The 27,895-nt window shown below is 47.1% G+C and overlaps 1 protein-coding gene across 1 annotated transcript; it reads left to right on the forward strand.

Annotated features, from left to right (window-relative positions):
- Positions 1-304: 304 nt before the first annotated feature.
- On the forward strand, positions 305-27,895 carry myg1 (myg1 exonuclease). The gene is made up of 7 exons (XM_041887398.2): positions 305-616; positions 1,540-1,652; positions 4,960-5,119; positions 5,403-5,552; positions 8,271-8,393; positions 8,782-8,963; positions 27,504-27,895. Exons 1-7 carry the CDS (start codon positions 380-382, stop codon positions 27,697-27,699), a joined length of 1,161 nt encoding a protein of 386 aa, XP_041743332.1. The 5' UTR covers positions 305-379; the 3' UTR covers positions 27,700-27,895.

Below are 27,895 nucleotides of genomic sequence, written 5' to 3' on the forward strand. Positions count from 1 at the left end.
CATTGTGCAGGAGCAGATAGGGTCAAAGTAGTGGAACTGGGTAGTGGGTTTTTAATGAGTGTAGGGGTAGTTGGAAGTTTTTTTTGTTTTTTTTGTTTTGAGTTTTACCCTTTTCCCATCATTTATCACAAAGTTCAATTGATTTAAGTCGCTCTGGATAAGAGCGTCTGCTAAATGACTTAAATGTAAATGTAAATTTATATTATAGTCCAGTTGGGGACGGTAATGCAACATATTAGATGCCAACCACCGTTAAACGCCAAAGAAGAAGAAGAAGAAGAAGAAGAAGAAGAGCTACGCCATATCCGGCACGTCGCCAGTCCGTCTGAAATTGCAGTCCGTCTCATCATCATCAGCAGCGTGTGTAGCCGCTAACTTCATGTTAGCGCCGAACCTGTTGAAATTCACTATCCGAACTTCAGTGTTTACTAGTGTTTATAGAAATATACCAGTTAGGGACAGTATACCAGTTGCAATACGAAGATACATGTCACACCAACCCAAGCGACTCTGCACAGAAAACATGTCTGCTAAAAGAATCGGCACCCATAACGGGACATTTCATTGTGATGAAGTGCTAGCCTGTTTCTTCCTTCACCAGCTCCCGGAGTACAAGGTGCATAACATTTATTTTTTCGATTTTGAAGGTAACTAGATGGTTAATATTAATGCATGATGAATGTTTCTTACACCCCGGCAAAGACAAGAGTTCGCTAGATAGCTAATATGTTCTAATGCCAGCTAACTACTAGCTACTGTACTTGTGGCGTAAACTCACCCGGCTCAGCATTGTATAACGCTCAATCAGATTGAATTTCATTAAACCACATGGTCCTCTCTCTCCAAGATAAGACACTTAATCATTCTTGGGTGCATTCCTTTTAGCTTCCCCCAGCCGGTTCACCAGGCAAGCTCAGCTAAAATGATTCCACAGCTCCTTATATTTTTATTTTATTTTTTCACCTTCATTTAAACAGGTAGGCCAGTTTAGAACAAGTTTTCATTTACAACTGCGACCTGGCCAAGATAAAGCAAAGCAGTGCGATAAAAACAACAACAACACAGAGTTACACATGGGATTAACATAACTGTAAATCGCTCTGGATAAGAGCGTCTGCTAAATGACTAAAATGTAAAATGTAAACAACCTACAGTCAAAAATACAACAGAAAATATATATACAGTGTGCAAATGTAGTAAGTTATGGAGTTAAGGTAATAAATAGTCCATAGTGCAAAATAATTACAATTTAGTATTAACACTGGAGTGATAGATGTGCAGAAGATGATGTGCAAATAGAGATACCGGGGTGCAAATGAGCAAAATAAATAACAATCTGGGGATGAGGTAGTTGGGTGGGCTAATTACAGATGGGCTGTGTACAGGTGCAGTGATCGGTAAGCTGCTCTGAGAACTGACGCTTAAAGTTAGTGAGGGAGATAAGTCTCCAGCTTCAGAGATGATCCAATATCTTGGACATTCGTCTTGATATTGATATTTTAGTAATTTCTGCTGCATTTCATTTTTTTTTCTTCTCAGGATGCTGAGATAGTCAGAACTCGGGACCCTGCCGAGCTCGCCAAGTGTGACATCGTGGTGGATGTGGGCGGAGAGTTTGACCCCAAGAAGCATCTCTATGACCATCATCAGAGGTACAGTCAAAGATTTTAGAATATACCGGTACAGTATACCTAGTCCTTGATCATGACTCTCAGTTCCATTACATTACACACAAGTCATTGGACGAAGGCGTCTTCTTTACGGGGGAGTTTTGTTAAGAGCCCCGGCGCTCGGTATGAACAGTAACACGCATCGCTTGTGGTACAGTTTTGGAAGCATAAGGACCTTATCTTTCATATCAGCGAGAAATTATTTAAAAAAAACTAAACGTTAAAATGATACACACCTTTTATAGGGTTAGTGTTCCCACATGGCCATATCTCCATGTTACGGCGCGTGTTTGCGGAAGACAGTTAATTAGCACAAGTGGTCCCTCTATCTAGAATACTCCAAACACCTGTGTGTAACGGAAGAAGGTCGCCAGAAATGTGCAATTGTGATAAAGCTGGTTAAAACAGTGTACAGTAAGTTTGTATTTTGCATTTGAAATTAGTTTGATGTGATATGAAAGTAAAGGGCTTTATATTTCCAGAACTGTTTCGCAATTGAGAATTGATGCAGGTTTAGATGGAGTATTTGGCTGTTTTAGCTGCCAGAGCCAGTCTACCTTTGAAAATAACATATAAGGCCTCCCGAGTGGCGCGGCGGGCTAAGGCACTGAATCGCAGTGCTTGAGGCATCACTGCAGACCCGGGTTTGATCCCAGGCTGTGTCACAACCGGCCTTGACCGGAGTCCCATAGGGCGGCGCACAATTGGCCCAGCGTTATGAGGGTTTGGACGAGGGGGGCTTTACTAAGGCTCATCACGCTCTAGCGACTCCTTGTGGCGGGCCGGGCGCCTGCAGGCTGACTTCAGTCGTCAGTTGAACGGTGTTTCCTCCGACACATTGGGGGCAGAGGACACATGACTCGACCTTCGCCTCTACAGGATAACATACTGACACCAACCACAAGCTGTAGTCTTAGAGCCCATGATTGCAGAGATGTGGATTTATATAAGGTACACTGACATAGCATACATTTACTTTTGGCAAGTGTCTGTTCTAGGTCTATTGCATTGTGCATAAACAGATTTTGAAATAAGAGAGAAATCATGTATTTTTTATAAGGCTTAATCTGCCTGTCTGTCTAATGATTGGTATGGAAATGCCAGAGGTCTTTCCCCCCAGCAGGTAGGAGAGATAATTAAGCTTCTCCATTCTCCCTCCCTCCCGTTATTATGTCTAGCTGCTATCTCAGGTGGCGCTAGCTAACGTTCACTACCTAGCAAAAAAAAAAAAAAAAAAGGTTTAAAAGAATCGATATAATATCGTCAATAATATTGCGATACTCTACTGTATCGATTTGCCCCACCCCCCCCATCCCTAGATCCCACCCTGCACTTATCCTCCAGATAGTATTTAGAAGACAGACGTCACACCCTGCTCTTATCCTCCAGCTAGTCTTTAGAAGACAGACGTCCCACCCTGCACTTATCCTCCAGATAGTATTTAGAAGACAGACGTCCCACCCTGCACGTATCCTCCAGATAGTCCTTAGAAGACAGACGTCCCACCCTGCACTTATCCTCCAGATAGTCTTACAAGACAGACGTCACACCCTGCTCTTATCCTCCAGATAGTCTTTAGAAGACAGACGTCACACCTGGCTCTTATCCTCCAGCTAGTCTTTAGAAGACAGACGTCACACCCTGCACTTATCCTCCAGATAGTCTTACAAGACAGATGTCACACCCTGCTCTTATCCTCCAGATAGTCTTTAGAAGACAATAAGTCCCACCCTGCTCTTATCCTCCAGATAGTCTTTAGAAGACATACGTCACACCCTGCACTTATCCTCCAGATAGTCTTTAGAAGACAGACGTCACACCCTGCACTTATCCTCCAGATAGTCTTTAGAAGACAGACGTCACACCCTGCACTTATCCTCCAGATAATCTTTAGAAGACAGATGTCCCACCCTGCTCTTATCCTCCAACTAGTCTTTAGAAGACAGACGTCCCACCCTGCACTTATCCTCCAGATAGTCCTTTGAAGACAGACGTCCCACCCTGCACTTATCCTCCAGATAGTCTTACAATACAGACGTCACACCCTGCTCTTATCCTCCAGATAGTCTTTAGAAGACAGACGTCACACCCGGCTCTTATCCTCCAGCTAGTCTTTAGAAGACAGACGTCACACCCTGCACTTATCCTCCAGATAGTCTTACAAGACAGATGTCACACCCTGCTCTTATCCTCCAGATAGTCTTTAGAAGACAGACGTCACACCCTGCTCTTATCCTCCAACTAGTCTTTAGAAGACAGACGTCACACCCGGCTCTTATCCTCCAGATAGTCTTTAGAAGACAGATGTCACACCCTGCACTTATCCTCCAGATAGTCTTTAGAAGACAGATGTCACACCCTGCACTTATCCTCCAGATAGTCTTACAAGACAGACGTCACACCCTGCACTTATCCTCCAGATAGTCTTTAGAAGACAGACGTCACACCCTTCTCTTATCCTCCAGATAGTATTACAAGACAGCCGTCACACCCGGCTCTTATCCTCCAGATAGTCTTTAGAAGACAGACGTCCCACCCTGCACTTATCCTCCAGATAGTCTTTAGAAGACAAGAAGTCCCACCCTGCTCTTATCCTCCAGATAGTCTTTAGAAGACATACGTCACACCCTGCACTTATCCTCCAGATAGTCTTTAGAAGACAGACGTCACACCCTGCACTTATCCTCCAGATAGTCTTTAGAAGACAGACGTCACACCCTGCACTTATCCTCCAGATAGTCTTTAGAAGACAGATGTCCCACCCTGCACTTATCCTCCAACTAGTCTTTAGAAGACAGACGTCACACCCGGCTCTTATCCTCCAGATAGTATTTAGAAGACAGATGTCACACCCTGCTCTTATCCTCCAGATAGTCTTTAGAAGACAGACGTCACACCCTGCTCTTATTCTGATGAAACCAAGAACGGCTGGGGTGGAGGAGACTAGCCTCAAGCCAAATTAACGCTTTTCTTTCTTATATAAAGTTGATGGACAATAAAGCTTTTAGAGTTTAGATAAGTATGATGGGTGTGCTGCTGTCTGTCCAGATCCTTCAGGGACAATAAAGCTTTAGAATTTGAATAAGACCGAGTGAGTGATGGGTTGGTGTGCTGCTGTCTGTCCAGGACGTTTAGGGGCACATTCAGCAGCCTGTAGCCACATATCTGATGGACCATGAACACAGGGGATTAGCATAATCATAGAGGCTGTAGATTATGCAGGGGAAGGGGAGGTTTCTACAAGATGGAGACGTAACGTATTTTTGTGTGCTGCTCTCTGGTTATGCAGGACGTTCTCTGAGACGTTCCACAGCCTGTGTCCAGAGAAGCCCTGGGTGACCAAGTTGAGCTCGGCTGGTTTGGTCTACCTGCATTTTGGCCGGAGGGTCCTGGCTCAGCTCACCTCCCTAAAGGAAAGAGACCGACAGCTGGAGGTGCTCTATGATAAGGTGAGAATGAGACTGTGGGTGGGGGGGGGGGGGGGTCAGGGAAAACCTCCTGCCCTATTGATAACCTCTCTGCCATGTTCTGTCTCTGTAGCTGTATGAGAACTCGGTGGATGTAACGTTCTCTGTTCTGTCTCTGTAGCTGTATGAGAACTCGGTGGATGTAACGTTCTCTGTTCTGTCTCTGTAGCTGTATGAGAACTCGGTGGATGTAACGTTCTCTGTTCTGTCTCTGTAGCTGTATGAGAACTCGGTGGATGTAACGTTCTCTGTTCTGTCTCTGTAGCTGTATGAGAACTTGGTGGAGGAGGTGGATGCTGTGGACAACGGGATCTCCCAGTATGATGGAGAGGCTCGCTACGCTGTGTCTACCATGCTCAGCGCCCGCGTCGGACACCTTAACCCACGCTGGAACAGCAAGAGCCAGGACACAGAGGTTAGTCAGTGTGTAGAAACATCACCTATCCAAGGGCTGGAGACCAGCCTTCAGTTACTACAGCTGTGTGTGTCTGCACATATGCCTATTAATATAGGCCAACGTTAGCACTGTTGTGGTGTCAAAACAGCACCAAAAGCAGCTCCGAGAAGGAGAGATTTGAGCTCTGCCAGTGTTTCTGAATAACTCTAAGGCCCTGCCAGGCTGTCTGGTTGAATGAATCTCTTCTTCCTGAGTCGATACGTCTGAATCCAACAGGGGCAACGGACCTGCTCGGTATACCCCCCCCCCCACACACACACACACACACAGGGCCTGTGAGTAAGGCAAGCGTTTAGCGTCTACAGGAGGATGTTGAACCATTAAAGAGCAATGCCCCTAAAAACCAACTTCCCATTTAGAAACAGCCTATGTGGCATTGATATGTCAGAAACATGTATTATACTGTCCAAATTGACTACAAAGGGTAAATATGATACTTTTGGTAATAAAGTCAGTCTCGTCCAAAATGGTGTCTTGTGAGACTTGTGGTCGTGACTGAAAGTGAAGGTTGTGGTCGTGACTGTAAGTGAAGGTTGGGTTTGTTACAATGCTGTTCAAATGCCCACAACTGGCAGCACACAAGTAATCATCTATTCGGAGTGCAGCTGGACGTGACCCAATCGTAATGCCTGTGGTAAATTTGGGTTGACTTTGGATATCCCTACGGGGCTAGTCAGGCGCCATCTGTAAATTAGACAATGTGCATGTTACATGTGCAATTATTTTACAATGACCTTAACCTCAAACCAACTATAAATTGTAGAAATTCATATACAATTATTGAAAACATTTGAATGAGAACTAAAAAGTGTGCAAAATGAAAATGTTCTCATTTACATTGTATAATTTATTGACGGTCCCCAACTAGCCCTGGAGATAGGCTATCCAAAGTCAAACCAACTTTGCCACGGTTACACACCAGCCAGCTGAAGCTAATTGGCAAAATAATTTGTCTAACTCTTCCCACCCGTGAACACCCACATGAAACCACACCCAGAAACCAACTCACATTTGAATTCAGTCATGGCCACTAGCATTTCTTAATGAACCAAATCTAAAACGAGGCCAAATCAGGAAGTGCAGTCGCCCTTTAAACTCTGTACACCGATTGGACAAGTAGGTCAAACACCTCTGTGTGATTTATCATCTGGCTCAGGTGGGGAGGGCAGGGGAAAAAAACTGCCTTCTTCCTCCATTTTCCACACCTGTCTTAGACCAGCAGCACTTACTTCTCCTGGAGAGCGGCTGGTCGTTGATTCTATTGGTTTATTATACCCTGGAAAGGCACGGTGGATTGTGACTGGCTGCGCTACACCACGACCCTGTGACTTCCTGATCCAGTCAATTGTCACCCTGTCACTTTTTGATTGGGAAAAAAATGTCATGGATTTTTCCTCCTGCACTTCTCGTCCTGTCTGTCCCAACTCTCAGCTGCCACGCGCTCACTCACTCACACACCACACGCACGCTCAGCTAGATGCCAGGAGATTACAGTGCTGTGTGGGTGGAGTTTGTGAACATTTGTGTGTGAGAGCGTGTGTGTGTGCTTCATTATGTTTGCGCTAGCGTGTGCGTACATGCACATCAGTGCTGTAACTGGGAGCAGTAGTGTGTGTGTTTGTGAGAACAGTCTGTGAGAAACTGAGACTGACTGACAGAGACACTGAAACTGACTGACTGAGACTGACCGAGAGGGAGAGACTCAGACTGACTGAGTGAGACTGAGAGAGAGACTGACTAAGACTGACAGAGACTGACTGACTGACAGAGAGACTGACTGACTGACAGAGAGACTGACTGACTGACAGAGAGACTGACTGACTGACAGACTGAGACTGACTGACTGACTGACTGAGCTGACTGACTGACTGACAGACTGAGACTGACTGACTGACTGACTGACTGACTGACAGAGTGAGACTGACTGACTGACTGAGAGACTGACTGACAGACTGAGACTGACTGACAGAGTGAGACTGACTGAGAGACTAACAGAGAGAGACTCAGACTGACTGAGAGAGTGAGACAGAGAGTGAGACTGAGAGAGAGACTGACTGACTGACAGGGACTGACAGGGACTGACTGACTCGGGAGTGCTCAGAGAGACTTCATTCTGCCATTGCTCCCTAATGGATCATCCGAGGCTGAGTATTAAACTTGTCTGTCTGAATCAGCTTCGACTGGAGAGGAAAGGTGACTGTTCACATCAACTGAAAGGATTTTTAACAGTACAATTGTGGTTTTCCAAAAAGGATTTCTTAATTTTTTTCCATTCAAGATCTCGTTTGGAAATATGAAAACGTATAAAAGTTGAATATAAATGAGTGTCTGTCTGTTAGTGGCCTTTAGTTTTCCTTGCAGAAAAATGTTTGTTACCTGTATCTACTTCAGCAGCTGTAGTGCTATCCCAGCATGTGCTGCAAGACTGCTGATATCTCCTGTTGTCACCTTCTGTCTCCTGATATCTCCTGTCTCATGTTGTGTTGGCGCTTCCTGTTGGCTCCTCCTCCTGTTGGCTCCTCCTCCTGTTGGCTCCTCCTCCTGTTGGCTCCTCCTCCTGTTGGCTCCTCCTCCTGTTGGCTCCTCCTCCTGTTGGCTCCTCCTCCTGTTGGCTCCTCCTCCTGTTGTCTCCTCATGTTGTCTCCTCATGTTGTCTCCTCATGTTGTGTGTGTTAGGAGGGCTTCCACAAGGCCCTGGCCATGGTAGGAGCAGAGTTCCTGGACCGGGTTGACTTCTACCAGAACTCCTGGCTTCCTGCCCGTGTGGTGGTGGAGGGAGCTGTACAGATGAGGAACCAGGTACAGTCCCTACCACAGACATGCAGATATTCACTTTCATTAGGTAGCGGACAGGGGGCGCTGTTCTGATGACACCGTCTGTCATGTTGGTTCTCCCCAGAAGTACTTTGTCTGTTTTAAAATAAATGACATGTATGTTACACATGTAGTTACAGCGTTAATGCACCGGTTTAAGTGTGGTAACACTACAGATATTAATGCAAAGTGTTCGCGTGAGATGCTATTAAATGTCACCATATTGTAGGTATTGATGCGGTGTTTGGGTGCTTGTGTGTGTGTCACCAAAAGTTGTCGATGCAGTGTTTGAGTCTGCAAAGCACTTTGTGACCACTGCTGATGTAAATAGGACTTCATGAATAAATGTGATTGATTGATTGTGTCCATCCAGGTGGACCCCAGTGGTGAGGTAGTGGTGTTCCCTCAGGGTGGTTGCCCCTGGAAGGAGCACCTGTTTTCCCTGGAGAAAGAGCTGGGCGTGGACACCTCCATTAAGTTTGTCCTCTACCCTGACCAGAACGGACAGTGGAGAGTCCAGTGTGTCCCAGCCGGTCTGCACACCTTCAATAACAGGTAGTGTACACTAACCAGATCTAGTGCACTACTTTATCGTTCCCTATAAATGTAGCACACTACTCTTAGAAAAAAGGGGTTATTCAACTGTCCCCATAGGAGAATGCTTTTTGGTTCTAAGTTGAACCCTCTATGGAAAGGGTTCTACCAGGAACCAAAAAGGGGTTCTCCTATGGGGATATCTGAAGAATCCTTTTATGTTCTAGATAGCATCTTTATAGTTGCCTATAGGTGTAGTGAACTAGTGGAGGGTCCAGTGTGTCCCTGTCAGACTACAAACCATACATCCACCACCACAAGACACACTGGGCACATGTCAAATGGCACCCTAAATGTTAATGGCTGCCTACATAGTGCCCAACGTTATAGTCTACTCTATCTATTGGTCCCCTCAACGTTTACGGTGCAAACAGGAGAAAACATTTTTGAAGTTGAGGCGGTGCTACCGGACTGACTTCAACAGCGTTGTGTTAGTCATGTGGATAGTGTTGTTGGGTGTGATGGTTGTAAACCAAGGTGGACTGTCAAGACTGCTGTGTGAACTAGTCATATGATCGCTATGAGGATGTTAGTAAATTACCTGGACCCTCCCTCCTTTGTAGCTAGGGAAGGAACAGCTTCCTGAGTTGTAGGTTTGTAGCTAAGGGAAGGAACAGCTTCCTGAGTTGTAGGTTTGTAGCTAGGGAAGGAACAGCTTCCTGAGTTGTAGGTTTGTAGCTAAGGGAGGAACAGCTTCCTGAGTTGTAGGTTTGTAGCTAGGGAAGGAACAGCTTCCTGAGTTGTAGGTTTGTAGCTAAGGGAAGGAACAGCTTCCTGAGTTGTAGGTTTGTAGCTAGGGAAGGAGCAGCTTCCTGAGTTGTAGGTTTGTAGCTAGGGAAGGAACAGCTTCCTGAGTTGTAGGTTTGTAGCTAGGGAAGGAACAGCTTCCTGAGTTGTAGGTTTGTAGCTAAGGGAAGGAACAGCTTCCTGAGTTGTAGGTTTGTAGCTAAGGGAAGGAACAGCTTCCTGAGTTGTAGGTTTGTAGCTAGGGAAGGAACAGCTTCCTGAGTTGTAGGTTTGTAGCTAAGGGAGGAACAGCTTCCTGAGTTGTAGGTTTGTAGCTAAGGGAGGAACAGCTTCCTGAGTTGTAGGTTTGTAGCTAGGGAAGGAACAGCTTCCTGAGTTGTAGGTTTGTAGCTAGGGAAGGAACAGCTTCCTGAGTTGTAGGTTTGTAGCTAAGGGAGGAACAGCTTCCTGAGTAGTAGGTTTGTAGCTAGGGAAGGAACAGCTTCCTGAGTTGTAGGTTTGTAGCTAGGGAAGGAACAGCTTCCTGAGTTGTAGGTTTGTAGCTAGGGAAGGAACAGCTTCCTGAGTTGTAGGTTTGTAGCTAGGGAAGGAACAGCTTCCTGAGTTGTAGGTTTGTAGCTAAGGAAGGAACAGCTTCCTGAGTTGTAGGTTTGTAGCTAGGGAAGGAACAGCTTCCTGAGTTGTAGGTTTGTAGCTAGGGAAGGAGCAGCTTCCTGAGTTGTAGGTTTGTAGCTAGGGAAGGAACAGCTTCCTGAGTTGTAGGTTTGTAGCTAGGGAAGGATCAGCTTCCTGAGTTGTAGGTTTGTAGCTAGGGAAGGAACAGCTTCCTGAGTTGTAGGTTTGTAGCTAAGGGAAGGAACAGCTTCCTGAGTTTTAGGTTTGTAGCTAGGGAAGGAGCAGCTTCCTGAGTTGTAGGTTTGTAGCTAGGGAAGGAACAGCTTCTTGAGTTGTAGGTTTGTAGCTAAGGGAAGGAACAGCTTCCTGAGTAGTAGGTTTGTAGCTAGGGAAGGAACAGCTTCCTGAGTAGTAGGTTTGTAGCTAGGGAAGGAACAGCTTCCTGAGTTGTAGGTTTGTAGCTAGGGAAGGAACAGCTTCCTGAGTTGTAGGTTTGTAGCTAGGGAAGGAACAGCTTCCTGAGTTGTAGGTTTGTAGCTAGGGAAGGATCAGCTTCCTGAGTTGTAGGTTTGTAGCTAAGGGAAGGAACAGCTTCCTGAGTTGTAGGTTTGTAGCTAGGGAAGGAACAGCTTCCTGAGTTGTAGGTTTGTAGCTAAGGGAAGGAACAGCTTCCTGAGTTTTAGGTTTGTAGCTAGGGAAGGAGAAGCTTCCTGAGTTGTAGGTTTGTAGCTAGGGAAGGAACAGCTTCCTGAGTAGTAGGTTTGTAGCTAGGGAAGGAGCAGCTTCCTGAGTTGTAGGTTTGTAGCTAAGGAAGGAACAGCTTCCTGAGTTGTAGGTTTGTAGCTAAGGGAAGGAACAGCTTCCTGAGTTGTAGGTTTGTAGCTAGGGAAGGAGCAGTTTCCTGAGTTGTAGGTTTGTAGCTAGGGAAGGAACAGCTTCCTGAGTTGTAGGTTTGTAGCTAGGGAAGGAACAGCTTCCTGAGTTGTAGGTTTGTAGCTAGGGAAGGAGCAGTTTCCTGAGTTGTAGGTTTGTAGCTAAGGGAGGAACTTCTTCCTATGTAAGGTGTCGCTAGGGTTCTGACGATCAGGGCATTTTGGATGATAGTAATTAGCCAGCCAAATGATCACGGTCTCCGTAATAACCGTTCAACATTTAATTTAATTTTGATGCACCTTTTCTCTTCTCCTTCGCTCCTGAATGCATGTGCTGCCATATAAATAAAATGAATAGAACGGGCGTCCCTATTCAAGTCAATGATGGCATAATGTGTAGACTGGCGGCCATTTCACAATTATACTGTCCTAGGTGTTTGTGATTCACACAGACAGAAAATACAGACGGACAGACCGACTCTCTCCTCTGCTGAATGGCTGGGGTCACTAGGTAAAACAGCCCTCTGCTGATTGGCTGGGGTCACTAGGTAAAACAGCCCTCTGCTGATTGGCTGGGGGCACTAGGTAAAACAGCCCTCTGCTGATTGGCTGGGGTCACTAGGTAAAACAGCCCTCTGCTGATTGGCTGGGGTCACTAGGTAAAACAGCCCTCTGCTGATTGGCTGGTGTCATTGGTAAAACAGCCCTCTGCTGATTGGCTGGGGTCACTAGGTAAAACAGCCCTCTGCTGATTGGCTGGTGTCATTGGTAAAACAGCCCTCTGCTGATTGGCTGGGATCATTGGTAAAACAGAGAGATGGAACATGTTTGGAACAAATGTCATCTCATGTTGTTCATAACCCATGAGGAAAATATGAACCTATGTTTTGATATGCAAATATATTCTAATACAGAGTGCTGAATGTTATTTAATGCAGTTTGCTTTAGTTAATTATCATAGTTCTGGTTTGAAAGGTGCATTTGGAGTACAGACACACACATCGTTTACATTTATAAACGGTGCACATATCCATGTTCTCCCCTCTAGCAGAAATCACACTTACAGTTTCCAATCAGTTATTCGTGGATAAGTAATTCTTTGCGGCAGATTATTTTAGTAAATAATTTACGACGCAATTCTGAAGTGGATTGCTTCTCCTGCAGGTCAAAAGGATATTGGTGATAATGGATTAAATTATGTTGAAGTTCTCTCCTCTTGTTTTATATCTTTCTCTTGCAGTCAGGGCATACTTACAGGTATTTCACTGGTATGTGGCTCACATTCATCATTCATAATGGGTGGTATGTGGCTCACATTCATCATTCATAATGGGGTGGTATGTGGCTCACATTCATCATTCATAATGGGGTGGTATGTGGTACACATTCATCATTCATAATGGGGTGGTATGTGGTACACATTCATCATTCATAATGGGGTGGTATGTGGTACACATTCATCATTCATAATGGGGTGGTATGTGGTACATATTCATCATTCATAATGGGGTGGTATGTGGTACATATTCATCATTCATAATGGGGTGGTATGTGGTACATATTCATCATTCATAATGGGGTGGTATGTGGTACATATTCATCATTCATAATGGGGTGGTATGTGGTACATATTCATCGTTCATAATGGGGTGGTATGCGGTACACATTAATAGAGGACCACAATGGAAACAAGTCTTTTGACTTTGTGTATATAATCCTTGGCAATTTTGGTATATGTATCTGTTGCCTGGTGTAAAATGTTTATGTATTATAAATAATCAAATAAAAAATGATTGTCCCATTTTCTGGATTAGGGAGGATAATGTAGGACAAAAAGTAGCCTAAATCCTCACACTTTCTCGCTCCTCTCTCTCTCTCTCCCTCTCTTCTCTCCTCCCTCTCTCCTCCCTCTCTCTCTCTCCTCCCTCTCTCTCTCTCTCCTCCCTCTCTCCTCCCTCTCTCTCTCTCTCCTCCCTCTCTCTCTCTCTCCTCCCTCTCTCTCATCCCTCTCTCTCTCCTCTCTCTCTCTCTCTCCCTCTCCTCTCTCTCGCTCCTCTATCTCGCTCCTCCGTCTCTCCTCCCTCTCTCCTCCCTCTCTCTCATCCCTCTCTCTCTCCTCTCTCTCTCTCTCTCCCTCTCCTCTCTCTCGCTCCTCTCTCTCGCTCCTCCGTCTCTCCTCCCTCTCTCCTCCCTCTCTCTTCCCCATCTCTCCTCCCTCTCTTGTCCCTCTCTCTTCCCCATCTCTCCTCCCTCTTTTTTCTCTCCTCTTTCTCGCTCATCCCTCTCTTGCTCATCCCTCGCTCTCTCTCTCCTCCCTCTCTCCTCCCTCTCGCCCCTCGCTCCTCCCTCCCTCCCTCGCTCCCTCCCTCCCTCCCTCCCTCCCTCCCTCCCTCCCTCCCTCCTTCCCTCTCTCGCTCCTCGCTCCTCTCCCTCTCTCTCTCTCTCCTCTCTCTCCTCCCTCTCTCCCTCTCTGTACTTTCTCTCTCCTCCCTCCCTCTCCTCCCTCTCTCCCTCCCTCCCTCTCCTCCCTCTCTCTCCTCCCTCTCTCTCCTCCCTCTCTCTCCTCCCTCTCTCTCCTCCCTCTCTCCTCTCTCTCTCCTCCCTCTCTCTCTCTCCTCCCTCTCTCCTCTCTCTCCTCTCTCTCCTCCCTCTCTCTCTCCTCCCTCTCTCCTCTCTGTACTTTCTCTCTCCTCCATCCCTCTCTCCATTCCTCTCCTCCTCCCTCCCTCTCTCTCCTCCATCCCTCTCTCCTCCATCTCTCCTCCCTCTCTCTCCTCCCTCTCTCCTCCCTCTCTCTCTCCTCCCTCTCTCTCTTCCCTCTCTCCTCTCTCTCTCCTCCCTCTCTCTCTTCTCTCTCTCCTCCCTCTCTTCTCTCTCTCCTCCCTCTCTTCTCTCTCCCTCCTCTCCTCTCTCTCGCTCCCCTCTCTCCTCATTTTCTCTCTCCCTCCCTCTGTCCTCTCCCTCCTCTCTCTCTCTTTCTCGCTCCTCTCTCTCTCTTTCTCGCTCCTCTCTCTCTCTTTCTCGCTCCTCTCTCTCTCTTTCTCGCTCCTCTCTCTCTCTTTCTCGCTCCTCTCTCTCTCTCTTTCTCCCTCCTCTCTCTCTCTCTCCTCCCTCCCTCTCTCTTCTCTCCTCTTTCTCTCTCCTCCCTCTCTCCTCCCGCTCTCTCTCCCTCTCTCTCTCCTCCCGCTCTCTCTCTTCCCTCCCTCTCTTCCCGCTCTCTCTCCTTCCTCTCTCCTCCCTCTCTCTCTCTCTCCTCTCTCTCCTCCCTCTCTTTCTCCTCTCTCCTCCCTCTCGCTGTCCATCCTCTCTCTGTCCTCCCTCCCTCTCTCTCTCCTCCCCTCTCTCCTCCCTCTCTCCTCTCTCTCCTCCCTCTCTCCTCTTTGTACTTTCTCTCTCCTCCCCCCTCTCTCTCCTCCCTCCCTCTCTCTCCTCCCTCTCTCTCCTCCATCCCTCTCTCTCCTCCATCCCTCTCTCTCCTCCATCCCTCTCTCCTCCATCTCTCCTCCCTCTCTCTTCCCCATCTCTCCTCCCTCTCTCTTCCCCATCTCTCTTCTCTCTCTCCTCCCTCTCTCTCTTCCCTCTCTCCTTTCTCTCTCCTCCCTCTCCTCTCTCTCTCTCCTCTCTCTCTCGCTCTTCTCCCTCTCTCCTCTCTCTCCTCTCTCCTCCTTTTCTCTCTCCCCCCCCCCTCCTCTCCTCTCTCTCGCTCCTCTCTCTCCTCCTTTTCTCTCTCCCTCCCTCTCTCCTCTCCCTCCTCTCCTCTCTCTCGCTCCTCTCTCTCTTTCTCCCTCTCTCCTCCCTCCCTCTCTCTCGCTCTCCTCTTTCTCTCTCTCCCTCGCTCTCCTCTTTCTCTCTCCTCCTCCCTCTCTCCTCCCTCCTCTCTCTCCTCCTTCTCTCCTCTCTCTCTCTCCTCTCTCTTTCTCGCTCTCCTATTTGCCTCTCCCTCTCTATCCTCCTTCTCTTGCTCCTCCCTCTCTTTCCTCCCTTCATCCCTCTCTCCTCCCTCCCTCTCTCTCGCTCTCCTTATTCTCTCCTCTTTCCCTCTCCTTTCTTTCTCTCCCTATCCTCCCTCTCTTCTGTCTCTCCTCCCTCTCTCCTCTCTCTCTCATCCCTCTTTCTCTTTTTCCTCTTTCTCTGTCCTCCCTCTCTCGCTCGCTCCTCTCTCTCTCGCTCCTCCCTCCCTCTCTCTTTCGCTCCTCCCTCTCTCTCCTCCCTCTCTCTCGCTCCTCCCTCTCTCTCTCCTCCCTATCTCGCTCCTCCCTCTCTCTCTCCTCCCTATTTCTCTCTCCATCCTCTCTCCTCTTTCTTTCTCTCCACTCATTAGAATTGGTTTTCCGCTAGTATGACCCAGCACCTGACAGTGGGCAGAATAAAAGATTGTAAGAGACACTGCTAAGCTTTCCATTTAAGTTGAATGTTATGCTTAGTGTTGGTGCTGACAATGCCTGACAACCAGACCTGGATTCAAATACTTTAGCTGGGCTTTGCTGCGTTTGCCTGGCGAATTGGAACCAATAGAATAGTCGCAAAACTGCAAACCCCACCCATCTGACACTTCAGACAGGCTAGAGCAAATGCTGAAAGTGTTTTGAAAGATTTCGAATAGAGCTTTAACCTCCAGATGGCTGTGTCGGAGGGAGGCGAACGAGGTTAAAGGGATGGGAACATGATGGTGGATTGAAACGCAGCCTGTGGATCCAGATGGCAGCGCTTGAGGGAAGCATGATTCTCCCAGCAAGTAGCTGCTGTCGAATCCGCTCCTTCAGGAAAGCAGGAAGTGTTGTTATCACCTGTGTCTCTAGTACGTAAACACCACCTGCACAGAATAGGCTATTTCTATCACCACTCATCACACCAGGAAATGTGGTAGTCTTTTTGCAGGATTGGGGTACATTTTGTTTAAACAGCAATCAAGGAATTTATTTTCAGTATTTTGAGTTCACTATCTGGAGGTTAAAATGCAATTTATATATTTCAAGTCATTTCTTGACTTTGCTACATCTATAATTTCATCCGATTTTTTGATAGAGTTGATTATTCATTTAAAATGTTATCTATACAATAAACAATTATTCACCTGTGGACTTTCTGTAGGGATTCTATTAAAACAACAGTATTGTCAGTTATCCAGAGAGGATTGGGTTTTGTCTTCTTGATATCGCATTGGTTATTTTTCAGCACTCTATTGTTGTCAGAATCAGAATGTGTGTGTGAAGGGGACATTGGTTGCCTTGGTTGCCGTCTTTCGGATAACATGTTAAACCGATGTCCTGACTCTCTGTGGTCATTCCCATGGCACTTACCGTATGAGTAGGGCTGGTAACCCCCAGTGTCCTGGCTAAATTCCCACTAATCAGCCCCCTGATTCCCAATTGGCATATATCACTCCTCACCTCTCCACCTGATAGCTGATGTGTGGTGGGTGTTCTGGCACAAAATGTCTGCCATGGCATCATCCAAGTGGGTGCTACACACTGGGGGTAGATGTGGGGAATTCCCCCTTACTATGTAAAAGCACTTTGAGCACCTACTGTAGGTGGAAATGTGCTATATAAATGCAATCTTATTATTATTATTATTATTATTATTATTATTATTATTATTAATACATAGCCTATCTAGTGCAGACAGAGGGTGTCGTTGATTCACTAAACTCAACCAGTGAGATATTTCAATATAACACCCTCTGTGTCATGTATAAATGCGACTTGTCTGAAAGAAAATATAACGGAAGGCACTGAAGAAGACTAGCAAGTGCATGTAATAACCCTATTCTCTTTATAGTGCACTACTTTTAATCAGAGCCCAATGGGTCCTGGTCAAAAGTAGTGCACCGAATAGGGAATAAGGTGTTATTTGGGGTAACAAGTGCATGATAGCTGATAGAAATAAGCAAGACCCGGGTGGTAATCAGGGAATCCGCTGCTTGTTCCATTTCCATTTGGTAGCCTAATTGTGCGGCTGGTTGTTGATCAGTCTTGAGAATCAGTCTCTCTCTCTTTCATTCAGAAACGTTTGGCCTCCTACTTATCATCGTTCCAGTCTACCTTTCCTTCGCTGTGTCTGTTCTGGGAATACTGTATAGTTATTCAGTGGAATTATTCAAGATTATAAAGGATTGGGGCTCAAAGCCTACTAGATTATCTTGTGAATTATTATTATTATTATTATTATTATTATACAGAAATAAAATGGTGTCAAAATTCATGAAATCAGCGGGTGCCCTAGTTACGGTTTCCCTTAATCACCGTCTTCATTAATGAATTCCAACCCCTCTTCATCCCTAGCTATCCATCCTCCGTTCACGCTTGACTTGTTCCTGCTTGTCGAGCCCATCTCTCCTCCCTCCTGTGAGATTGGATATTGACTGAGAAAGCACCATGTTGCATTCCTCTCCAATTCCATTCGTCCTCTTCCACCGTATTAGACCCTTTTAACATTACAACAGATTCTCTAGAGGTTTCGAGAGAATACCCTCGGCTATACCTTTAAAAAAATAAAATGAACACTTGAACTTGCTACGTCTCTACCCGATACTCGTCCCTAATGATTTATATATACACACACTAGATCAGGGTTTCCCAAACTCAGTCCTGGGGCCCCCGGGTGCACATTTAGTTTTTTGCCTTAGCACTACACAGCTGATTCAAATAACCAACTCCTCATCAAGCTTTGATTATTTGAATCCACTGTGTAGTGCTAGGGCAAAAACCAAAACGTGGGGGCAGGACCGAGTTGGAACATTGCTGCGGAGATTTGCTTTCATTCAGCCGCAAGAGCATTGGTCTGGTCTGGCACTGATTTTGGGCAATTAGGCCTGGCTCGCAATCGGCGTTCCAATTCATCCCAAAGGTGTTCGATGGGGTTGAGGTCAGGGCTCTGTGCAGACCAGTCAAGTTCTTCCACACTGATCTCGACAAACCATTTCTGTATGGACCTCGCTTTGTGCACGGGGGCATTGTCATGCTGAACAGGAAAGGGCCTTCCCCAACTGTTGCCACGAAGTTGTAAGCACAGAACCGTCTAGAATGTAATTGCATGCTGTAGCGTTAATATTTCCCTTCACTGGAACTAAGGGGGCTAGCCCGAACCATCAAAAACAGCACCCGACCATTATTCCTCCTCCACCAAACTTTACAGTTGGCACTATGCATTGGGGCAGGTAGCGTTCACCTGGCATCCGCCAAACCCAGATTAGTCCGTCAAACTGCCATGGTGAAGCATGATTCATCACTCTAGAGAATGAGTTTCCGCTGCTCCAGAGTCCAATGGCGGCAAGCTTTACACCACTCCAGCCGACGCTTGGCATTGCGTGTGGTGATCTTAGGCTTGTGTGCGGCTGCTCAGCCATTTAAACCCATTTCATGAAGCTCCCGATGAACAGTTCTTGTGCTGACGTTGCTTCCATAGGCAGTTTGGAACTCGGTAGTGAGTGTTGCAACCGAGGACAGACTATTGTTTTACTTGCTACGTGCTTCAGCACTCGGCGGTCCCGTTCTGTGAGCTTGTGTGGCCTACCACTTCGCTGCTGAGCCGTTGTTGCTCCTAAACTTTTCCACTTCAAAATAACAGTTGACCGGGGCAGCTCTAGCAGGGCAGAAATTTGACAAACTGGCAATGTTTGTCTATGGAGATTGCATGGCCGTGTGCTCGATTTTATACACCTGTCAGCAACAGGTGTGGCCGAACTAGCCGAATCCACTAATTTGAAGGGGTGTCCACATACTTATATACAGTTGGGGAAAAAAGTATTTAGTCAGCCACCAATTGTGCAAGTTCTCCCACTTACCTTGTAATTTTCATCATAGGTACACGTCAACTATGACAGACAAATTGAGATTTTTTTTCTCCAGAAAATCACATTGTAGGATTTTTAATGAATTTATTTGCAAATTATGGTGGAAAATTAGTATTTGGTCACCTACAAACAAGCAAGATTTCTGGCTCTCGCAGACCTGTAACTTCTTCTTTAAGAGGCTCCTCTGTCCTCCACTCGTTACCTGTATTAATGGCACCTGTTTGAACTTGTTATCAGTATAAAAGACACCTGTCCACAACCTCAAACAGTCACACTCCAAACTCCACTATGGCCAAGACCAAAGAGCTGCCAAAGGACACCAGAAACAAAATTGTAGACCTGCACCAGGCTGGGAAGACTGAATCTGCAATAGGTAAGCAGCTTGGTTTGAAGAAATCAACTGTGGGAGCAATTATTAGGAAATGGAAGACATACAAGACCACTGATAATCTCCCTCGATCTGGGGCTCCACGCAAGATCTCACCCCCGTGGGGTCAAAATGATCACAAGAACGGTGAGCAAAAATCCCAGAACCACACGGGGGGACCTAGTGAATGACCTGCAGAGAGCTGGGACCAAAGTAACAAAGCCTACCATCAGTAACACACTACGCCACCAGGGACTCAAATCCTGCAGTGCCAGACGTGTCCCCCTGCTTAAGCCAGTACATGTCCAGGCCCGTCTGAAGTTTGCTAGAGTGCATTTGGATGATCCAGAAGAGGATTGGGAGAATGTCATATGGTCAGATGAAACCAAAATATAACTTTTTGGTAAAAACTCAACTTGTCGTGTTTGGAGGACAAAGAATGCTGAGTTGCATCCAAAGAACACCATACCTACTGTGAAGCATGGGGGTGGAAACATCATGCTTTGGGGCTGTTTTTCTGCAAAGGGACCAGGACGACTGATCCGTGTAAAGGAAAGAATGAATGGGGCCATGTATCGTGAGATTTTGAGTGAAAACCTCCTTCCATCAGCAAGGGCATTAAAGATGAAACGTGGCTGGGTCTTTCAGCATGACAATGATCCCAAACACACCGCCCGGGCAACGAAGGAGTGGCTTCGTAAGAAGCATTTCAAGGTCCTGGAGTGGCCTAGCCAGTCTCCAGATCTCAACCCCATAGAAAATCTTTGGAGGGAGTTGAAAGTCCGTGTTGCCCAGCGACAGCCCCAAAACATCACTGTTCTAGAGGAGATCTGCATGGAGGAATGGGCCAAAATACCAGCAACAGTGTGTGAAAACCTTGTGAAGACTTACAGAAAACGTTTGACCTGTGTCATTGCCAACAAAGGGTATATAACAAAGTATTGAGAAACTTTTGTTATTGACCAAATACTTATTTTCCACCATAATTTGCAAATAAATTCATTAAAAATCCTACAATGTGATTTTCAGGATTTCTTTTTCTCATTTTCTGTCATAGTTGACGTGTACCTATGATGAAAATTACAGGCCTCTCTCATCTTTTTAAGTGGGAGAACTTGCACAATTGGTGGCTGACTAAATACTTTTTTTCCCCACTGTGTGTGTGTGTATGTTATATATATATATATTGTGATGTCACGAGAGGCTGTGTCCTGGAGGGACGTTACATCCCCCTGAGGTGGCTGCAAACCCAGACAGCTATGGCTCCATCTGCTGGTATGGTCGGGAACTCCACCCCCTCTATGGCCAATCTTCCCACGCAGCTGAAACAAATGAGGAGCTGATGAGCTGAAGGTTTGGGAAGGGAAGAGACACAGTCTCCAACCTGGGCTCTCTGGAGGACAAGAGTGCTGCACGTCCACTTCCATGAGGAATCTAAGGATTTGGAGATACTTACCTTTGGGAAATACTCACCTTTGGATATATGCACCTGTGGAAATACGTGAGAGACATTTGGAAGGACTTTTTGCTGGGTTGGCCACTAGCTGCAACGTGGACTACAGTAAGGCTGGGGAAAAGTTATCTGAGCGAGTGAGAGTTATGACTTTGGATGTGGAAGAGACATCCCTGAACTGTTAACCCTTAAAGAGCCACAAGAGAACAGAATTTTGTTATATTTTCGTTAATTTCCCAAGACCTATAATAAAATCCTTGTTTTGTTTGAACCTTGTCTCCTTGCACTACTTGAGCAATCCCGCTGAAAGCTGTGTAGCCTCTCGTGACGTCACAGATGGTGGAGAATACAGGCACGCTCAGCGTTAATAGTGCATGTCAGAGGAGGATACCGAAGGTTTGATCACCCAGTTTTCCAAGTTGGCCGTAGGCTCCCCGCCGACTGAAATGGAGGACATATTGAAAGCCCTTGTTGCTGGCCAGCAAGCCCAGATGCAAGCAAACGTGGCTCTCTTGGAGGAGCAAAAGAAAGCCAACCTTCTGAAGGCAGAGGAGTTGCAGTTGCAGAGACAGAGGGTGGTCCAAAATACCCGCCCAATAAAGGCAAGTGACTTTATATCTAAGATGGGAGCTACCGATGACATTGAGGCATACCTGCATGCATTTGAGGCCACGGCCACTAGGGAAGCCTGGCCCAAGCAACAGTGGGTTGGTCTGTTAGCCCCCTTTCTAACCGGGAATCGCTGAATGCTGTCCGGACCTGGGCCCTGACCAGGTTACTGACTATGATGCCCTGAAGTCTGAGATCCTCAGCAGATATGGACTCACAAAGTTTGGTATGGCCCAGCGCTTTCACAGTTGGACCTTCCAACCAGACCAACCTCCTCGGGCGCAGATGCATGAACTTGTCCGAATCGCAAGGAAATGGCTGGATCCGCAGAGGAATACAGCAGCGGCGGTGGTGGAGGCCGTTGTGGTGGATCGTTACCTACGCGCCCTGCCTTATGAGGCAAAACGGTTCATCAGTCAACAGGCCTTGACCACGGCTGATCTGACCGTGGAAGCTGTGGAAAAGTACCAGGCCACAGCGGAGATGCTGAATGCTTCCCGAAAAGACCCCAGGAGGGCGGCCCCACCACAAATGGGAAGAACCCCGTCCAAAGGACCCCAAGGTCTCGAACCCAGCCACGTCAGGACTTATCCCGGCTCCAGGGGGAGCCAGAAACCAGGCGGGTCCAAGAAGAGTACACCAGGAGGGGGAAACTCGACAGTGTTACCGGTGTGGGGAGATGGGACATATCTCCTGGCAGTGTGGGAAACCAGCCGAGGAACCTATGCCCACTGCGCGAGTCCTCCAGCTCAGCACCCACACACCGTTTTGCCTCGCTCTTGGGAGTCGTAGATGGCGGCCCAGATCGACCCCCACCTGCCCAGTAACTGTGAATCACCATGATGTGGAGGCCTTACTGGATTCTGGTAGCCGGGCCACCCTGGTGCGTAAGGATTTGGTGGGCCCAACGTGTCTGACCCCGGGAAAGTCCTCCCAGTTTCCTGTGTCCATGGGGACACCAGAGAATACCCCATTACTGAACTTACAATGACCAGCACACGGGGGAACCATACACACGACGGCGGGGGTGGTTGATTCCCCTCCCCCGTCCCTGTCCTAATTGGGACGAGACTGCCCAGCCTTTTACCCACTCTGGAGAGAGTCTCAGGAGAGGATAACCCGAGTACCTCGAAACGGAGAGGCAAGACTCATCCTGGGAAGGCTCCGGTGCAATCCTCCGAGTTACTCACTCCCGCCCGGGCTTTGATAGGGATGGCAGGTGCCCAGACCGACACAGAGACGGAGCTACAGAATCTGGACAAAGAACTGTCTGGTCTGAAGGGGACCACTGAGAGGTATCGTTTGTTAAAGCAACAGTTAGACATGAAGACAGAAGAGTTAGATATCCTCCAGGCTAAACTCCAACAGAGCTCCTTCCATAAGCAACAGGAGGAGCTGGAGAGGCTGCGCAGGACCATCGAGGAGTGTGAGGAGACCCTGCGCAGTAGTAAGGAGGTCCAGAAAAAGGCAGAGGAGAAGTACAAGGTGTTGGAGAACAAGATGAAGAATGCGGAGGCAGAGAGAGAGAAGGAACTGAAAGCTGCTCAACAGAAGCTAAACTCTGCTAAAACCAAGGCTGATGCGTTCAGTAAGAAACTCAAGGAGAGACAACAGGAGGCTGAGTCCCTGGTCCTAGAGGTGGAGGAGTTGAAGAGAGAGCAGGCTGGCAAGCACCACGGCAATGCGGACGCCCTCTCCCGGCGTGATGCCTTCTTCGCTGCCTTTACCCCGACGAGGACGTCGGTCCCGAGGAGGGGGATGTGTGATGTCACGAGAGGCTGTGTCCTGGAGGGACGTTACATCCCCTGAGGTGGCTGCAAACCCAGACAGCTATGGCTCCATCTGCTGGTATGGTCGGGAACTCCACCCCTCTATGGCCAATCTTCCCACGCAGCTGAAACAAATGAGGAGCTGATGAGCTGAAGGTTTGGGAAGGGAAGAGACACAGTCTCCAACCTGGGCTCTCTGGAGGACAAGAGTGCTGCACGTCCACTTCCATGAGGAATCTAAGGATTTGGAGATACTTACCTTTGGGAAATACTCACCTTTGGATATATGCACCTGTGGAAATACGTGAGAGACATTTGGAAGGACTTTTTGCTGGGTTGGCCACTAGCTGCAACGTGGACTACAGTAAGGCTGGGGAAAAGTTATCTGAGCGAGTGAGAGTTATGACTTTGGATGTGGAAGAGACATCCCTGAACTGTTAACCCTTAAAGAGCCACAAGAGAACAGAATTTTGTTATATTTTCGTTAATTTCCCAAGACCTATAATAAAATCCTTGTTTTGTTTGAACCTTGTCTCCTTGCACTACTTGAGCAATCCCGCTGAAAGCTGTGTAGCCTCTCGTGACGTCACAATATATATATATATATATATACACATCTCTTGATTACATAAGTATTCAACACCCTCAGTCAGTACATGTTAGAATCCCCTTTGGCAGCGATGACAACAGTCTTTCTGGGTCTCTAACAACTTTCCACAATATAAGCCCATTTGATTATTTTCTAAACTTTTCATACTCTGTCAAATCGGTTGTTGATCGTTGCTAGACAACCATTTTCAGGTCTTGCCATAGATTGTCAAGCAGATTTAAGTCAAAACTGTAACTCGGCCACTCAGGAACATTCACTGTCTTCTTGGTAAGCAACTCCAGTGTAGATTTGGCCTTGTGTTTTAGTTTATTGTCCTGCTGAAAGGTGAATTCATCTCCCAGTGTCTGGTGGAATGAAGACTGAACTGGGTTTTCCTCTTGGATTTCGCCTGTGCTTAGCTCCATGCTTAGCTCCATGCTTAGCTCCATGCTTAGCTCCATGCTTAGCTCCATTCCGTTTCTTTTTATATCCTGAACTCCCCAGTCCTTAACAATTCAAGCATACCCATAACATGATGCAGCTACGTCTATGCCTGAAAATATGGAGAATGGTACTTAGTCATGTGTTATGTTTGGGGCAAATACAATTCAACACTTTGTATTCAGGACAAAAAGTACTTTAGTGCCTTGTTGCAAACAGGATGCATGTTTTGGAATATTTTTATTCTGTACAGGCTTCCTTTTCACTCTGTCAATTAGGTTAGTATTGTGGAGTAACTACAATGTTGTTGATCCATCCTCAGCTTTCTCCTTTCACAGCCATTAAACTCTGTAGCTGTTTAAAAGTCACCATTGGCCTCATGGTGAAATCACTGAGTGGTTTCCTTCCTCTCCAGCAACTGAGTTAGGAAGGATGCCTGTATCTTTGTAGTGACTGGGTGTATTGATACACCATCCAAAGTGTAATTAATAACTTCACCATGCTCAAAGGGATATTCAATGTCTGCTTTTTTTTTTTTTTACCCATCTACCAATAGGTGCCCTTTGCGAGGCATTGGAAAACCTCCCTAGTCTTTGTGGTTGAAGTGTTTGAAATTCACTGCTCGACTGAGGGACCTTACAGATAATTGTATGTGTGGGGTACAGAGATGAGGTAGTGGGGTACAACTCCCCAGTGAATTCACTTATATATTTTACCTACGTTTTGAGTCGCAATTTTCTTTTACCACATGTAGGCCACATGATTTGCAAGATATTGATAAAAATGAAGCTTGACTTGTAAGGTAGACCTAATATACTTTTATATTGGTATGAGATGGGTAGTAAACCTAATGTACCTTTTTTTATATTGGTATGAAATGGGTAGAATGCCTAATCATTCATTTTTGATAGGCTAACGGTACTTGATGAAGACATGTTAGCAACTCTGTGCTTTTGTCTTGAAGCTAATGTAATGTGGGAAGCCTACAGGTGACAGAATAAACCCTGAATTGTCTGCAAAAGCTTGTGAATTGCTGCATTACTCAAGAGTGTAATCTGGTTTGGTTCCATTTTTCGAACGTGTAATATCGTTAAAATGAAAAGTTGCTTGCATGGTTGAGGCATGCTTGGCTAGTGGCTATGCTGGGATATTTCGTAGGGATATTTACGGTAAATGTCTGTTGCCAAGCGCCGGACCCTCTCGCGGCACATGACGTTCCGTTGAGACTGTGAATTGAGAAGTTAAAGTACATATTATGTCAATTGACATGTCGTAATGCTGCCTCTCCTTCATACTTTTGTCAATGAGAAAAGCTCCTTAGAGAAGAATGCACAGGACAGTGGCCATATTGCTGAGCGGGCAAGGGAGTGACGAGTGAGCGAGTGTGTGTGTGTGTGTGTGTGTGTGGGCTTATCTGGGGCTGACCATGTGTTTCCTTTTCCACACCACGTCACATGACGACCAGGAAAAACTCTTGGCCCCTAGTTACAACCTACCATAACCTGGTTGGGGGAAAACTCTGGGCCCCTTGCCCAGGTATAGCCCAGTACTAGCGCCTGGACTGGAGTGTCAGGTAGATCTGTGTACTGTTACAGAATGGGGATGAGGTGTTCCAGAGTTCACATTACCACGTCACCTAGAATGAAGCAATGCATTTGGCTTGTATTCTAGATGCTATGTTGTTGGACTGTATCCCCCTCCCCCTGCCAGTCTTGAGTTTCTGTGTGCGCATGTTGTCTGTTCTGACCTCTTCCCTCCGCCCTCCCTGTATGTGTCATTAGAAACTGAGGCCTATAGGCTTGTCTAATTGGTCTCTGACCCCGTTATTGGTGTCCCTGTGTAAGTCCATCCTGCCTGTATATTGTAAACCTGACCCTAGGCAACAGCAGTGACTGACTCTCTTGGTAACTTCGATAAAGGGGACAGAGAATGTTCCGGGGTGGGTCCCCTTCAGACCGGCAACTCAAAGTTTTGTCGACAAAACCTTTACAGTGGTTTTAGCGAAGATGGTTCATGCAATTGCAAACTAGCCACTTGTGAAATGCACACATTAAATATAACCTCTGTGATCTCCATCTTCCTAGTTACTGTTTAGTATTTTATTCAGTGACGTAGTTCCTCTATGCCAAACTGACGTAGAGACGTGTTAACAACCCGGATGTCTAGAGAGACTAGTCTGTCCCTTAGGACTTCCCTCTGTTTACCTGTGTGTCCATCCTGACCCTAGCCAGCTACGGCCTATGACAGGGCCTGACCCTAGCCAGCTACGGCCTATGACAGGGCCTGACCCTAGCCAGCTACGGCCTATGACAGGGCCTGACCCTAGCCAGCTACGGCCTATGACAGGGCCTGACTGTTTCCCTTTACATTTACATTTTAGTCATTTAGCAGACGCTCTTATCCAGAGCGACTTACAGTTAGTGAGTGCATACATTATTATTTTTTTTATTTTTTTATATTGGCCCCCCGTGGGAATCGAACCCACAACCCTGGCGTTGCAAACGCCATGCTCTACCAACTGAGCTACCTCCCTGCCAGCCATTCCCTCCCCTACCCTGGACGACGCTTGGCCAATTGTGCGCCGCCCCATGGGTCTCCCGGTCGCGGCCGGCTACGACAGAGCCTGGATTCGAACCAGGATCTCTAGTGGCTCAGCTAGCACTGCGATGCAGTGCCTTAGACCACTGCGCCACTCGGGAGATCCTTTCCTGGGCAGTCACTCTCTGTGTGTCCATCCTGCTGTCCTCAGTGTCCTGACATGATCCCTCTGTCTTAGCCTGGTCCCAGATCTGTTTGTGCTGTCTTGCCAACTCCTACGGTTATTGGCAACAATAACACTGTAGAAATCTCTCTGGCACCAGGCTACCGCTGCTCCCCTCTGTGTGTCCTTCCTGCCCCGAGCAAGTAGCCAGCTATAGCCTATGACTAAAGCCTGGAGGGCCACGTGGTCGTGAACAACAGTGTGTTGTGGAATCAGCCTTAGCGTTAGGTGTGACTTGAACTGTGTTCCAGTACTCTGTGTGCTTAACCATATCCCTCTGCCCCCCCTCTGTGTCCAACCTGCCTGTCGTCCTGCCTGTACTGACAATGTCCCTCTGTCCCCCTCTGTGTCCAACCTGCCTGTACTGACAATGTCCCTCTGTCCCCCTCTGTGTCCAACCTGCCTGTACTGACAATGTCCCTCTGTCCCCTTCTGTGTCCAACCTGCCTGTACTGACCATGTCCCTCTGTGTGTCTGTCCCAGGCTGTCTCTGTTGGAGGAGTGGCGTGGGGTGCGTGATGATGCCCTGTCGGAGCTCAGTGGGATCCCCGACTGTGTCTTCGTCCACGCCGGAGGCTTCATCGGGGGGAACAAGACAAAGGAAGGGGCCCTGGAGATGGCCCGGAGGACCCTGCAGGCTGCAGCCAAGTCCCCACCCAAACACGCCAACTGCAGCTGAACTGATCTTTTTCAGGTCTGCACGGTTCCTGGAGGATGAATAACCAGGCAGGCTCAGTATAGCTTGGTTTGCCTCAGCTTAGTAGTGTGGACACAGTTCAACCACACACACTCACAATCACGTCGCTGTTTGGCTACCTGACTTGTACTGTATGTGTGTTGCACTTGTTTTGTAATAAAATACAATTCGATTTTGA

This window comes from Coregonus clupeaformis, chromosome 10, assembly GCF_020615455.1.
Source record: "Coregonus clupeaformis isolate EN_2021a chromosome 10, ASM2061545v1, whole genome shotgun sequence".
NCBI classification, from domain to species: Eukaryota; Metazoa; Chordata; class Actinopteri; order Salmoniformes; family Salmonidae; genus Coregonus; species Coregonus clupeaformis.